A 15953-nucleotide genomic window follows, 5' to 3' on the forward strand; every position below is an offset into this window, starting at 1 on the left:
ATCAAGTCTCAAAAGACTTGATAAATTAGGATCATGATTTAACTGATTATTAATACCAACGTTACAGTAAATGGTTTATCTCCCGTATGAGTATAACAAAGTACAAATGAGTGATCACCACATCAGTCAAGACAGAAGTGGAAAGATTGTTTTTATTTCTACTTTTTCTCAAGTACAGAAATAATTGTTTTACATTTTACAAACAACCGACAGGTTTATGAACTGATGATCCACACATAAAGTTAGCCTCCTCCAGCCCCCATGGACCACAACAACAGCATATGATCCCTATGCGCTGCAGGGTTTAGTGATGGTCCACCCATGAGGTCAGCCTCCTCAGCCTCCACATGGACCACAACTACAACTCAACAGCAGATCTATTTTCAATATGCCCTGCAGGGTTTAGTTCCACATTTTCCTTGTAACTTTTAATCACTTGTATTGAATTAACAATTAAATTGTCAATAGTTAACAGTTTAAAGATATGGGGAAAAAACTCTACTGAGAATACATTTCTCATTAAATACTAAACCAGCCACAACGACAAAGAAAAGCCGCGACTTCACAACCCAAATAGCGATAAGATAATAAAGTATTTTACAGCAGGACGGAGTAGGACCATACCCATTTCAAACTTTGTTTTAGAAATCTCACTATTAACATTCAAGTAAAAATGAATGAAAAACTTGTATTTCATTAATTCCCCCCACCATAGTGAGTTATGAATATTAGGTGTACGTTGATGACCCAGCAGGGGATGGTCAGGACACCATAGTGAGTTATGAATATTAGGTGTACGTTGATGACCCATTAGGGGTTGTGGTAAGGATGGGATTGTTGTAAACATTAACGACCGGAAGTGAACTTTGTTGGCTAACCGAGGGAAACTCGATCTATTTTTTATCTAACTCAACTACAGAATGCAATGCCGCATCAACATCTGTGCCGACATGTCCTGGGTAATAAAAAAAAAGAATTAAAAACAGTCTTCTACATATTACATGCACATACTTCATCATATACATTGAATCTCATGACGTCCAAATCGTATCATTTACAAGGTGGAAAAGTGGTAAGGTAGAGGAAAGTATGAATGTTACATTGGGTGTAAAATGTGTATTTTGTGGTCAATGTGGAAGGCTCACTCACTCCCCAGAGTAAGGCGTGTTGCTGTCGGCGCTCTGCAGTGTGCTTCTTGGTCTGGCGACGGGTGAGTTGGAGATGCACCAGCGTACACGACGGTGTGTGTTGAAGGACAACGCCTCAGTCCTAAGTGGCGGAAGAAGGCACTTGGAGGAAAAAATGGCACAAGCCGACAGACTGTCTAAAGGTCTTCCTCCTTCAGCTGGCTGTTCCTCCACACCTAGAAACTCTTCCTCCTCTTCCTCATCCTTAGCCTTTCAGAAGGTGGTGGTGGTCAACCCCAGAGGCCCAGATAATGGGTGGAGGGTGTCCAGTGCCTTTGACTGGTTTCATACATTCATATGCATGCAAACTGGTATCCCAAAAAGGAAAATCTATTTACACGACAACATTAAGAGAAACGTGTCTGTCTGCTAGGAAAAAAGGCAGAGAAGTGATATTTTGGCGTAACTATAGAGGGCAAGGGTAACAACAGTTATGACTAAAATAATCTGATATGAAATTCAATGTTATTTCAATAACTACAAATGTATTCCAATACATAAACACAGCTTAGAAGATAAGGACAACACAACACAGTTAGAGTTCACTCATGTTCCATTGACGTATGGGGAAAGTACAGTTGATTAATGGATTGGATTCAATACAGATAGTACGTGTTAAATTTGGGGTTTCAGTAGTTGGGATACAACTCGATAAGGTGGTTCAATCCTATAAGTCTCTATCATTCCTCTAGAAAATAGTCATCCACTTTCAAATACTGGAATCATTCAGTCAAATTCTTAGTACTATTAAGTGCTTTAAAATCTCCTAACTTTCTACTGTTTTTCTCTGAAAATGGCTCTTTCCAAAGTCAGCATATACAATGGCTCAGACCTTGATTTTAAATGTTAAGGAAACACAATTTAAAATCAGTCCCGTGAAATGTACGTAGACCGTCTGGGAGATGGTGGGACTATGAGAGAGGCCAAGCACTGGAACTAAAGATCCACATCCTCCTATCCATCCTGATTGTGCTTAACGTGATCTACCTCCGTAGCTGGGAGTGGAAGGACTGTCTCTTAATATATCATCTAGTAATAGAGGGTGGGAGGAGCTCCAACCCCCACACGGTTTACTTCTTGGGGTGGAAGACCATCAAGGGCCTGTCCTCGATCTTCTGCCAGGGGCTCTTCTTGTTCCCATCCTTGTCTTCCGAGTCGTCCTCGGGGCTGGTCATGGAGTCACGGCGGTTGTCGCTGCTGCGGCTGCTGCTGTTGCCACGGCTACGCCCCCGGCGGGAGGAAGGCCCTTCATCCAGCAGAGGGGTCAGAGAGTTTTCCTCAGGTGACACCGGGCGCCCCTGGCTGCCGCCGGGCTCGCTGTGATCCGGGTAGGCCAGTTTGGAGTAGGTCTTCCCCTCGCCAACACCGCCGCCGCCACCTCCTCCCATCCCCTGCCCCCTCCTTCCCCCGGTCCCCCAGCGATCGTCCTTCGCCTTCCTGTTGGCGGCCGCCTTGCGTTCCAGGGCTTCCATGGGCGGCTCCAGGTTATCCCGGAGGTTACTGCCGGCACCACCGGCAAACAGCATCCCTCCGCCGCTGAGGTCGTTGCCGGCGTCGATGTAGGAGTGGCGCACGTGGGCGTTGTTCCGTCCGTCCAGGGAGATGAACCAGGCCCGGGGGTGCTGCTTCACCCCGAACTCCAGGAGCTTCTTCTCCGTCATGGCCTGCAGCTCCCCGTTCATCTGGGCCATGGTGGAGTCGTTGAAGAGCACCGGGATGGTCATCGGCCCGCCGGACGAGTCCGAGGCCCAGCTGGGCTCCTCCGAGTCGTCGCCCTGGGAGCCGCCGTGGTGCTGCTGCTGGCCCTGCTTCTGGGAGTGGTGGTGGTGGTGGTGCTGCGGGCCTCCCCCTCCCATGTGCGTGTCCTTGTCCTGGTCCTTCTGGTCCTTGCCGTCGGCCCTCCCGGAGAAGTCGGAGGACATGCGCATGTAGTGGGCGGGGATGACGAGCGTGGGCACCATGCTGCGGTACATGTTCTCCTTCATCTGGTCGATGGAGCTGCAGAAGATGATCTGGCCCGGCTGGGTGTTGAGGGACGTGGGCCTCTTGAGGTTGTCCGCCGCCGCAGAGTACTCTGGGGGCTTGTCGCCCTGGCTCGGCATGTAGCCCTGGAACCTGGGGGGCGAGGGGGGGTCCGAAGCGTAGCCCTGGTTGTCGTTGGCGTTGTGGTGGCGGTAGTGCTCCGGCTCCTTATCGTCGTGGAGGAGGGGGTTGTCCAGGTTGTTGGTCTCGGTGGCCCGGGTCACCTTCATGGGGAAGCTCTCCCCCCTCTGCGGCCCCGAGGCGTTCTTGCCCTTGGACTGGCGCAGCTTGTGTGCTGGGATGTGCTTGGCGAAGTCGTCCCTGGAGCTCTGGTATTCTTGAGACGGAGATAACTCGGATTTGCTGATGTCCCCCGCGCTGCCGGACTCGGCGTGGCCGCCGCAGATCAGGTTCAGGTGGGAGGTGGACGTGCCTTGGTCGCGCTTGCCGCCGTTCAGGTTGGAGTTGTGGGGCTTGCCTTGCTGTCGACGTGGTTTCAGACACTTCCGTCTAAAAGGTAAAAAAAAAAAAGGATTGAAGGAGGTTTTAGCAATGCCAGAGCTACAATCAAACCTAAAGTCCGGGCTCCAGACTAACCTTTTCATTGGGGACAGCTTATCGGCAGAGTGCTCATAGTAACAAGCTTTCTGAGATGCAGACAGGGTAATCACCCTGTCTGTGTCAATTAAGGGTTAGGGGGTGGAGTTAGGGTTAGGGTTAGGGGGTGGAGGTAGGGTTAGGGGGTAGAGGTAGGGTTAGGGGGTGAAGGTAGGGTTAGGGTTAGGGGGTGGAGGTAGGGTTAGGGGGTGGAGGTAGGGTTAGGGGGTGGAGGTAGGGTTAGGGGGTGGAGGTAGGGTTAGGGGGTGGAGGTAGGGGCTCTCCTCACCTGCAGTAGTAGAGCAGCACACAGAGCAGGATGAGCACCAGCAGCACCAGGGAGCCCAGGATGCAGAGCAGGAACAGGGTGTGGTAGGTGCTGATGTCCCTCAGGCCAGGGTGCCCCAGGAGACCAAACCCTGCAACGCAGAGGCTAAGGTGAAAAGACCCTCAGACCACCAGGGACCACCAGGGACCACCAGGGACCATGAGACACCTCCCCCCAGCAGCCACTTCATATATATATATATATATAAAAAAATGTATTGCTTCACTGTTTATTTATTTATTTTCTTATTGGATTTATATTCTACATAATAACTATTAGGTTTCTGAACAGAGCAACGTGTGAGTGATAATTTCCCTCACGTTGAATGAAGTTATCTTAATCTCAGCATTTGGGTTTCAGGACTTAGGGGCAGGAGATATTGCTGAGGAATTGACTGTGTGTACAATTTGGCCATGTCAGCCATGCAAAAGAGATGCACAACCTCAAAGAGTCATACCTGAATAAAAAGAGGTTGAATACAATTGGAACAAAGGTTATATAAAGGGCTACAACATCAAATGATGTCAAGCCGTGTGAACCAGGGCTTGTTGGAAGAATAATGCTAACTTGATGTTTACCAGATGCTTACTGATGCCATCCTCAAGATAACAAAATAGTAACCAGGGGCCTCATTCACGAACCGTTCTTAAGAACAAATTTGTTCTTAAGTCCTACTTACGAAGATTGTGGCATTCATGAATTTTTTTCTTAGGTAAGAACAAATCCTACTAACACTCGACATGTTGTCATGGTTGTGTTGTCTCCTTCTTCTTCTTCTTCTTCTTCTTCTTCTTAAGAAGAACTTAAGAAAGAATCTAAGAAGATTCTTAAGAAGATATTGGTGAATGAGGCCCCAGATGCTTAGCCGGACACAAAATACTAACCAGATGGTAACCAGGGTGAATAAATGACTGCTAACTGGATGGTTAACGAATGCTAAACCATTTACATCTGTTCAGCGGCTCAGATTTCTGAAAGCAGCTCTGGTACCTGAGGATGAGGGGAACGCGGCCAGCCAGTAGCCCATACTGGGAACCACCAGCGTCCAGATGAACTGGGAGCCCTCCTTCTTGATGTAGCCGGTCCCGTTGCGTACCCACAGCCCTGGACAAACACAACCAAACCACAATCACACAACCAAACCACAATCACACAACCAAACCACAATCACACAACCAAACAGGTTCATGAAGAACACAAGGTGATAAAACACACGGGGAGGCCGCCAGAGCCAGAGGGTTTTGTTATATAATTATACTAGAGCTGTCAGTTAAACGCGTTATTAACGACGTTAACGCAAACCAAATTTAACGGCGTTAATTTTTTTATTGCGCGATTAACGCAATTATTTTGTAAAAAAAAATAATTGCTCAAAACAAAGAAGCAGTAGCCTGACTGCAATGTTCAAATGACATTTGTTCAAAGCAGTCGTTTAATTGCACTATAGGCTCTTTTTTTGTATCGTCCTGTTTTGATCAGTGTATATGCCAATGTTGTTATCAATAAAAAATCATTTGCACAAGGCAAGCCGATGCACTTCACCATGTTGATAAGAGAATTAAAATGAGAAGAATTATGGGACAAAAAAATCAAAGGATATTTAGCATAGAAAAATAATTTGCGATTAATCGCGATTAATTAGTTAACTATGACATTAATGCGATTAATCACGATTAAATATTTTAATCGCTTGACAGCTCTAAATTATACCTTTTGACAAACAACATATGAACAAAAGTGTTTCCGAGAAAGTTAACCCTTCAAAACGGCCCATTCGATTTGTGATGGAACGTGAAGGGTTAAATGAAAGAAGCCCTTTTGTCAGCCTATCAGAATGCTGCTGACTCTGCTCTTTGATTGGTTGGCCCGCTATAATTTCATAGAGGTCGAGTATTAGGGATTTAATGAGAGTAATTTCAAATAACAGTAAAATTGACCAATGATATCTTCCCTCTAAATGTTCAGCCAGCTGTCAGGGACACAAATCCAATAAACTGGACCTCAGTTTATCGGGCGTGACTTGGATGACTTCACGATGTCAGCTGCTGCCAGTAACGTAACCGCTAGTTTCTGCTCCATTTTCTAGGTTAAGTTTTAATAAAAAAAAATCATTTAATAACAGGAAGACACAAACCAGAGCTACAATTGGTCCAAAAAAATAAATAATGCATTTGAAAAGGCATTTCAACTCCACCAACTATCACGATACCCGTGGATGGCGAGATCATCGAGAAGCAAAAGCTTCACTGTGGGTGTCTGATTTGTCGGCTACAATGCACTCTGCACCCCAGGGCGTTGTCTATATATACAGTGTGCGAATTATACCACGGTCTCCGGGGGAGCTGGGGGGGGGGGGGGGGGTGGTTGATAAAAGTATTTCGATCACTTATTAAGTTAATTCGTTACTTATAATGGTTTATTCGTTTCCCAGTATCATTTCCTTAATTTTGAAGAAAGTTTGGTTCATTTTTGAATTGTAAAATAAATCAAATATTTTTTTGGAATTTGCAGAGTTGCTCAAGGTTAAAGGAGTGCTTCAGACCAACCTTAAATAATCCACGGACCACCAAAGTAACGTTTGACTGTTTAATTAAATCAACTCAGAGCAGAACACACAAGCAGCCAGCCTATAGCGGCAGCCTAACCATGAACAATTATAATGCCATTATTATTAATAATACAGCTATAAAACAACACACAAACGTCTCAATGCCTGGCTCGTCTTGTTCTGTTTCTTTAGCCCCCACAGTAACGTTAACGTTAGTGGTCAAGTTAATATTAGAACTAACGTTAGCTGCCTCTTCTCTCGGCTTTGTAGTAGTCCCAACGTCCGATGTGCTACCACCAGCTACAGACGGCTGGTCCTCTTTTTCAGTTTGTTTGGGCGTCTTTTTATAGAAATCGCCCAAGGTGAGTTGCTTTCTTTTTTTAGACATGTCAGCAACAATGGCGCACAGGTGACAGTCTTTTAAGCAAGTTAACTAAACAAGCTTGTGTGATTGGGTAGTGGGGCTGCAGACAGCGCCCCCACGCTTCGAGCGGCAATAATGACGAGCATTAGGCTACGTTGTTTTCATGAATCATAAACTCAAAATATAATTTTATTTCACTTATTTTACACCTTTTAGAAAGAAATGACCAAAATAGCATTTATTTGGATATCATATAAATATTTTAGAGCTCCCCCAAAATTTCACAAACCATGTTTCCAGGGGAGCTCATGTCACCACTAGGGGAGCTATAGCTCCCCCTGCTCCCCCTTAATTCGCACACTGTATATATATATATATATATATGTCTATATGTTCTGCTGAAGTGCACACACAGCTTGTGTGATGATGCAATTATTTGCAGGAGGATTTTTATTTTTAAGAGATAGCTGTTTTTAGATTTGGTGATAACGCACTCTCTCCGTGCTGTTTGCTCGTTGCAGTGCTAAAGCTGGACTTGCGTATTAATGTAAATTCCGAGCTGAAATTGTCACATGGTAACTTTTGCAATACTATAGAGAGGTCACGGCGACAGGGAAGGGGGGGTCAGAGGGCCGAGTTTAAAGAGTCACGGTTCGCTACTGGGAAAACTTGAGAACTCTACCAACATGAGACCAAGTAAATCCTGAATCAGTTGGAATGAATATCCTCATGTCCTCTTTGACATTTAGGGTGAAATGTTGGAACTGAAATCATAGGTATAAATTATAATCGGTGAAGGCAAATGTCGATAAGGTATAGTGCAAGATTTAAAGGGGCTGTAGGAAGGAATTCAGAGCTATCATTTTAGGGTAATTTGTTAGACGAGCCAAAGCCACTGGTCAGCTGTTAGTGAGTGAGAGAAGTGCTCTGTGAGAATATCAATTTATCGATATATCAATAGCCCTCCTCAGTGTTGTAGGGTGAACCTGGTAGCCCTCTTCAGTGTTGTAGGGTGTTCCTGGTAGCCCTGTTGTAGGGTGTACCTGGTAGCCCTGTAGGGGGTACCACTGTGTTGTAGGGGGTACTACTGTGTTGTAGGGGGTACCACTGTGTTGTAGGGGGTACCTGTGCTGGCCCGGTACGTCCAAGAGGGTATGCTGGTGGCCATCCGGTTGCCGGTGTCGGCGGGGAGCGGCACGCTGACCTGGATGGGGTCGGTCACCTGGATGGGGCCTCCATCTTTATCGTACAGCTGCACGCTGACCACGGCTAGCGCTGTTAGCTCCGTCCACCCGGTGTCCACCCCTGCACAACATTGGATCGAGTTGATCATTTAGACTACCCGTTGCAGGGCGAGCCATCCGATCGGTCCGCTAGACCTTCATCAGGCATCAAAGCAGCACGAAGCTAGCTGCTCGAAGTAAACACGCAGCTATAGATATGACATCATTGATAAAAACTTTTGCACGGCGCTGACATCTTAAAAAACGCTTGTGACATTTGCAGAAGTAGCAGCTCAATCTGTGGATTCGGTTTACACGTCTTATACGAATCTGCACACAAAACGTAGTGATTGAAACATCATTTAAATTCATAAGACAGCGTGGCCGTATGTGTGAACCTGTACTGATCCACTGGTCTGTTGGAAGGCTGTGGCCCACGCTGGGTGTGCAGAAGGACGTGGAGCAGTGCCCACTACGACACCGCAGGCGACGGGCACACAGCGCTGCGCCAGCTGAGCCAAATAAAATCAAAGCCACGCCACTGAGGGAATGTGCAGAATCACAGCACTACACTCACTCCCAGGCCGCATTACACAACAAAACGTAACTGATAAATGGACTGCATTTATACAGCTCTTTCCTAACCAGTGGCCACTCAAAGCGCTTTACAATACTTCCTTACATTCACACACACACACACACACACACACACACACACACACACACACACACACACACACACACACACACACACACACACACACACACACACACACACACACACACACACACACACACACACACACACACACACACACACGCGACAGACAGCCCGACAGGAGCAGTCAGGGTGACAGGAGGAGGAGCCGGGGATCGAACTAGGAACCTTCCGGTTACCAGCCGACCCGCTCTACCACCTCCGCCGCAACAGTGTCCAGCGAAGCCTACCGGAGCCGTTGGTCTCCTGGCCCAGCAGGTAGGGGAACCCCCCCATCTCGTACTGGCTGCGGGCCACCGTCAGCATGGCGGACAGGGCCGTGGAGTTGGAGGCCGCGGGCAGCGACCTCCTCGGCACCTGCACCAGAGGCTGGTTCCGAGCACCTGGGGAGGACACAGACGTCAGGCTGGAGGGAGCCGGCGCTACTGGGGAGGAGCCGGCGCTAAAGGGGAGGAGCCGGCGCTAAAGGGGAGGAGCCGGCGCTACTGGGGAGGAGCCGGCGCTACTGGGGAGGAGCCGGCGCTACTGGGGAGGATCCGGCGCTAAAGGGGAGGAGCCGACGCTACTGGGGAGGAGCCGGCGCTAAAGGGGAGGAGCCGGCGCTACTGGGGAGGAGCCGGCGCTACTGGGGAGGAGCCGGCGCTAAAGGGGAGGAGCCGGCGCTACTGGGGAGGAGCCGGCGCTACTGGGGAGGAGCCGACGCTAAAGGGGAGGAGCCGGCGCTAAAGGGGAGGAGCCGGCGCTACTGGGAGGACAGTATCAGGCCGGCACTCCTGGGAGGATGGTTGTCCCGACTCCGAGATCCCGCCGCTACCAACGTCCGCCCGGCCGGGCGGACGTTGGTAGCGGCGGGATCTCGGAGTCGGGACAACCATCCAAAAGACACGCTCTCAAAGAGAAAGGACTTCAACTGACTAATCATTCATTTAGTAGCCTCTCCAGAGGCCACAAGGAGCTTTGTTTGTGTGTGTCAGTAAAGGGGAGAGGCTTTGTGGGCAGGGCCCACGACCAGGATCAATAGGAGCAGCTTTTCCAATTGCCTCTCAATATCTGAAAGCTCTCAAAAAAAAAGTGTTATTCATGAGTTTAATTACTCATGAATAACACTTCTCATAGTCGGGTTATCACTCACCCCGATGGCGATGGGGGCGGGAGGGGTTTACCTGGAGAGCCGGCGAGGACCTGCAGGACATCGTCGTACAGGATGAGGGTCCCGGGACGCTGGGCCAGCAGGTACAGGCTGACGGCGGCGTACACTGCAACAACGCACACATCCTCAGGGCCTCCTCCACTACATTTACATTTTAGGGGATTTTGCAGACGCTTTTATCCAAAGTGACTTACAACGGTTAACGCACACATTCACACACCGACGGCGGAGTCGACCGCGCGGGGCGACAGCCAGCCCGTCAGGAGCAGTGAGGCAGAGTTGTCTCGCTCAGGGACACCTCGACACTCAGTGAGGAGGAGACGTCAACCCACTCTACCTCCTTAGCTACTGTCGCCCGCTCCGACGATACACCCCTGTCTGCTGAACGCTCCCCCCATGCATGGCTTTCCCCCCCCATCCCTACCGTGACCCCACGGTAAACCGAGTCCCCCGTGTGAGCACGCCCCAGCTCTAACTCATCAAAGTGGTCAAACATGTGTTGTGGTTCCATTCAGGTTGGTCCACTTTCTTTAGATTCAGGGATGGGGCTTTATGGATGTTCCTCTTCCACGGTCTCTCCCTTCAGTGGGGGGGGTGCAGCCAGGCTGTGTGCATGATGTAAACCTGGTTACTGAAGATTGCTGCCTTTTAACCTAAAGAGGGCAATGTGGGCCCATATTTACATCTTATACTATGTTTTTAAACTTTGTGAATTTAGGTAAGAAAGTTTATGTTACCCTCTCCAGCACGTTTCATTGAATCTGTTTTTATATTTGGTTTTCCTCTAACCCATCCGAACCTAAACCTTAACCTCACAACTAAAACTAACATACATTTGTTGTTGTTTTGAATCTAATGCATGACCTCCAGGTCAACAGGGCCGTACTGTAGCTGTGGCTTCATGGCCGATGGGAGGAGGAAACCGTGTTCTGACTACAAAAGAGAGAAGCAGAGTCCGCCCGACCCAAGCTTTGTGGTCCGCTGCCCGCCGACCCCGCCGACCCCAGGACAGGAGACCACGGCGGCAGTGCACCGAGCGAGGAGACTGGGGCCTCACCTGTTCTCCGACTAGCGTGCCGTGAGTGCGCAGGCAGCAGAGAAGAAACACAGCAAAGGGATGCTAAACGCATTTGTTGGAGTGTGTGTGTGTGAGTGTGGATGATGGCTGGTTTCAGCAGCCTCACCTCTCTGACTGGACTTTGGGGCTGGCTGAGGCTGCACAGCTGTTGCACATTGAGTAACCAATGAGCGACGGGTTTAGCCAGAGGGGCATCGCCACAAACACAGGGAGAGCTCTCCTACATGGCAGCACGGAGCACCAAGCCACGTATCATTGCCTACACACTTTTACAACAGACCTTCGTCTTTCAACACCACCACCCTGCGTCCTCGTCTGGAGGGGCCCAATAGAGGTCACCTAGATGGAGTGTGGCCCCCACCTAGGTGGAGTGTGGCCCCCACCTAGATGGAGTGTGGCCACCACCTAGGTGGAGTGTGGCCCCCACCTAGGTGGAGTGTGGCCCCCACCTAGGTGGAGTGTGGCCACCACCATAGGTTGCACCCATTGTAACGACATCTAATTACAAAGCATATCGGATACAACATTCCTTTTAACCATCACAAACCTCCCTTTCCCAGGGGGTCAATGTGTCATGTAGGGTCCGGGGACCAGGCGGAGGTCAGGTGACCAGGCGTAGGTCAGGTGACCAGCGTCAGGTGACCAGGATGACTTACGGGGGACCCTGCCGGAGTGCCACGGTACTGAGTTGGTGACGTAGTCCTGCTTGGAGGCGCTGATGATGACCCATGTTGCTAGGCGGTAGGGGAAGGTGACCCTGAGCACGCCGTCCGGCCCCGCCCTGCTGGAGGCCAGCACACTCTGGTTGCCATGGACGACCACCTGAGCATCGGACAAAGGTGAAAGGTCGCTGTTGTCGAAAACCTGCACCCGTATTTGGACATCTGCAAGAGAAGGAAACAAAATTTGTGCCCGTCAGTACCAAAGGATGAGGCGGATAAATATAAAGAAACCAAGAGGGGGTTGTTACCCTGTACTCCCTCATCCTGTCATTGAGGAGGGATATTGAAACGAGAGCAGAGATGTTTGTCGACCAGCACCAATGTTCTGCTGCACGCAACGCCACAGTACATCAGCATCAACAGGACTCTTTCACACCTTACATCCCCCCCCCCCCCCCCCCCCCAACACACACACACACACACACACTGGTGGAGCCTTCCTGTGTGTCACTCTGGTGATCTCAGGATGTCACCAGACAACAGGATGTGGGTCAGACCATGGATATTTCTATGGAGAGGCTGGTAGTCACCGAGAAGGGGTTCTTTATATCTGTCTGTTTGTCTGCCTTGCAAGTCTGTCTCTCTTTCTCTTTTTGTATTTAGATAGACGTCTGTCTGTGTGTCTGAACAAGATGGTGTGAATACTCTGTACTTGATGACTTCAACGACTAATAACGTCTCAAACACCACAGGAGACCAACAGCAGCTGTGTGTGTGTGTGTGTGTGTGTGTGTGTGTGTGTGTGTGTGTGTGTGTGTGTGTGTGTGTGTGTGTGTGTGTGTGTGTGTGTGTGTGTGTGTGTGTGTGTGTGTGTGTGTGTGTGTTCCAATAAGGGCTCTATTGTGAGCAATGAAAGGAGGACTTCCTGCCTCTTTAAATGAACCAACGTTTCCTGGAGTCCAACCAAACAAACCCCCTATATTTAAGCCTTAATAATCATAATCATAACAATAAATAGAATATGATATCGATATCAGAATTAACAACATATCTTATCTCTTCCTTTAAAAAAGAACGGAGGGCAATACATTTAGAAGATTGTGATTTGCTCATTCTTGTGTGAACCACAAGTCAGCTGTCAAACTGTCAAGCAAAACGAGCACAACTTCATAAATAAGGGTTGGTTGGGCTCAATTTTATAAAACACGCTCTTCATTTAAACAAAATGACAGCCGAATAGAAAAACAAATACATTGTTTCATTCCCAATCTGTAGATCTAGAACTTCAAGCTCCACCGTCTCTTCACTGCAGAGGCTGTAATGATCTTCGGTCGGTCTCAGAAAGACACCAGTACATGATGTTCACACATCATGATACCGTTATCGTGGGTCCTGGTGAAGCCCAGTTATATACCGACCATTTGCGTGCAATAATTAATATATTGGAACACCAATAGACACAATGGGCATATGAGCAGACGCGTTCTGCAGTCAGAGAGGAAGAGGCTCCCAGGCCTGATGGTGGAGCTGAACAAGGGGAGTGGGCCTCCCTGTCTCGCTGCCCTCGGAGCCCCCAGCCCCATGTCATCGAGACAGGAGCCGTCCACACACCCAGCAGACAAGCAGGCCCACATTTTGGACTTCGCGCCGCACACATCACGAACACCTTGAACAACAGCACTGAGTTTATGGTAATGAGGTGTTGATCTGTGGTCGATCGCGATCCAAACCCCACGGCAGCCCATTTGTAACCTGGGTGGTCGACGCATCCCCTCCTTAGAAATGCCGATTAGCAATGCACGTAAGCTTATAAACGCTGATTCGTGACGAGGCGGGATGTTTTTCGACAAAGAAAATACAAGATCGCAACCACTCCCATCTTGTCATTGTGCTGCATCCCCATATGGCGATCTTACCAAACGCTCCCTGATCTGGAAGAGATTTGGCGGCCGCCTCCCAGACCGCAGAGAACGAGACGAAGAGGAGCAAACGAGAGATGGAGTTGGCCGGCATCCTTGCGACTACATCTCTAGTCCCAGGTCAGCGGCCAGATGTCCATATTCCTACTCGATCGTGATCCAAGGACTAGTCAGACATGGTCTGAACGCTTACTCATGGATGCAGGAATATCGGGAGAAACGCTGCCGACTCCCGTCTTTAGGTTTCGCCTTGTTTTTATTGTCGAGGTGAGGAGAAGGTGGTTCTGCCGCCCTCTGGTGGTGAGAACAGGAACCGTCTCGAGTCGTCCAGTGGTCGGACCAGGAATAGCGACCAGACACCGCTTTAATAATATTCACTGCATTTTGTTGTTTTCATAACATTATATTCAACAATAAAATCATATAGGCCTACAATTATATAATTCTATGCAATATTATTAAGTGTAGTATATTATTGCATACTGTTATGTTATGTAGTGTAAATTAAATAGAAGTGGAACCAAGTAGTTCCTTAAAAATATTCAATGCTCAATATTGTAGGCTTCTAAGACAAAGTGTTTGAGTTATAGTATTAAGTTATGAGACGGGCAACGGTTAAGGAGAATCGAGCCATAAATAATAATGAATAAATCCGTTTTTCTTTCAAAAGGTTGTTGTTAGAGTGTTGCGTCACCAGGGGGTAGCAGATAATCACACAATATGTTGAGGGAAACGTGACCTCTGTGTTGAAAGCTAATTTTTGGAGTTTAGCATAAACTCAATTCAATTCATTATGAAATTCTGAAAACTAAAAACTAATTATAATTGTTTTAAACTGTGATCAATCTGTGTGAAGTCTTTGCAGGAATATTGTTTAACAAATGTTATTGTCCCAACAACACATGTGGCCCTATCTTGCATCCGGCGCAATTGACTTAATCACTGGCCTGGCGCATGTGTCGGTGCTAGTTTGTGTCATGTGCGGAGGCATTAACCGTGACTACCGTGAAGGTAGTCCATGTGACTCGTTTATTTCCCGACACATGGATATGACGTCACAGGTATGGCACTACGGTCGCCCATACATTCATATATACCTACATTTCTCGCTATTAAGTCATTGAGATATCCCCTGCATTAACAAAAACAGAACAGGCATAAATTCCATAGCAGGGTCACATAGAACTAGGATTTTGGGGTAGACTGCCCGCCTGAAACAGTCCAAAAAGTGCATGGGTTTCCGACTTCGGCAACAGCCATACAGTCCAATTCCATTTCGTAACTCAAAAGTGCATTTCTTATAACAACTGTATGTCGGTAAACAGTCAAAAACTCAACAATAACATTTCAACTTAATAACATAACCAATCCCTGCTTTAATATCTTCACCAGGTACGACCGGGGCTCCTTGCACCGGCCAACGATTGTAGCAGGAGTTTACCCGCCCTTATCTCCATCAATCTTGACTCTGACGTCCTGGCCCTGATGAAGTGGTGGAAGTGGACATGCAGAGTGGCGGCGGTCATAGTAGAACCGGTAGGACGACTTTGTCTTTGTGTCTTTTTTATGAGCCTGTTGTCTGTCAACAGGTGCAGGCTGTAGTTTCTCTTCCAACATAGGAAGTGTGGTTCTGATGCGTCTCCTGTTGTAGCATTAATAATAACAACTTATCTAATTCACTTCAACTACCTATAAGCAAGAGGAATCGGGGAGTCCAGGTCAAGTATAGATGGAGAGTTTATTGCCACCCGCAAACGAGAGACAACAAAGCTGAATGGTATTCGCGAATACACACTGCCGAATGAATCCCGGACAGCTCCTTATATCCCCAATCCTTTACACAATACAAAGTTGGACTTTCATCAAATATTGATGTGCATAGAATGTTTTTCTGGGTCATATTGTGTGGATGTCAGCATATTCTCATGTCTTCCGGATCCCAATGTGACCTTAGAACATATATTATCCTTATACAAACAGAGATGATGCACACATGTGAATGTAAGCATTGTCTTCAGAGAGTACATCAAAATGGGAGTAGACTGGACTCTCTTACTGGTGTGACACATAAGATTGGAATGGACTGGACTCACTCACTGGTGTCACACGGCGCATAACATCTAGGCTAAAGGTGATCAGCTGTTTTCCACTATTAAA

The 15953-nt window shown here is 48.0% G+C and overlaps 1 protein-coding gene across 1 annotated transcript; it reads right to left on the reverse strand.

Moving 5' to 3' along the window:
* Positions 1-132: 132 nt before the first annotated feature.
* Positions 133-14100, reverse strand: fam171a2b (family with sequence similarity 171 member A2b). The gene is made up of 8 exons (XM_030340516.1): positions 13794-14100; positions 11872-12099; positions 10151-10243; positions 9218-9370; positions 8172-8351; positions 5125-5238; positions 4096-4225; positions 133-3719 (listed from the first exon to the last, which is right to left on the reverse strand). The coding sequence occupies exons 1-8, from the start codon at positions 13888-13890 to the stop codon at positions 2258-2260; spliced, it is 2457 nt and encodes an 818-aa protein (XP_030196376.1). The 5' UTR covers positions 13891-14100; the 3' UTR covers positions 133-2257.
* Positions 14101-15953: the final 1853 nt, after the last annotated feature.

This window comes from Gadus morhua, chromosome 18 (assembly GCF_902167405.1).
Source record: "Gadus morhua chromosome 18, gadMor3.0, whole genome shotgun sequence".
NCBI lineage: Eukaryota > Metazoa > Chordata > Actinopteri > Gadiformes > Gadidae > Gadus > Gadus morhua.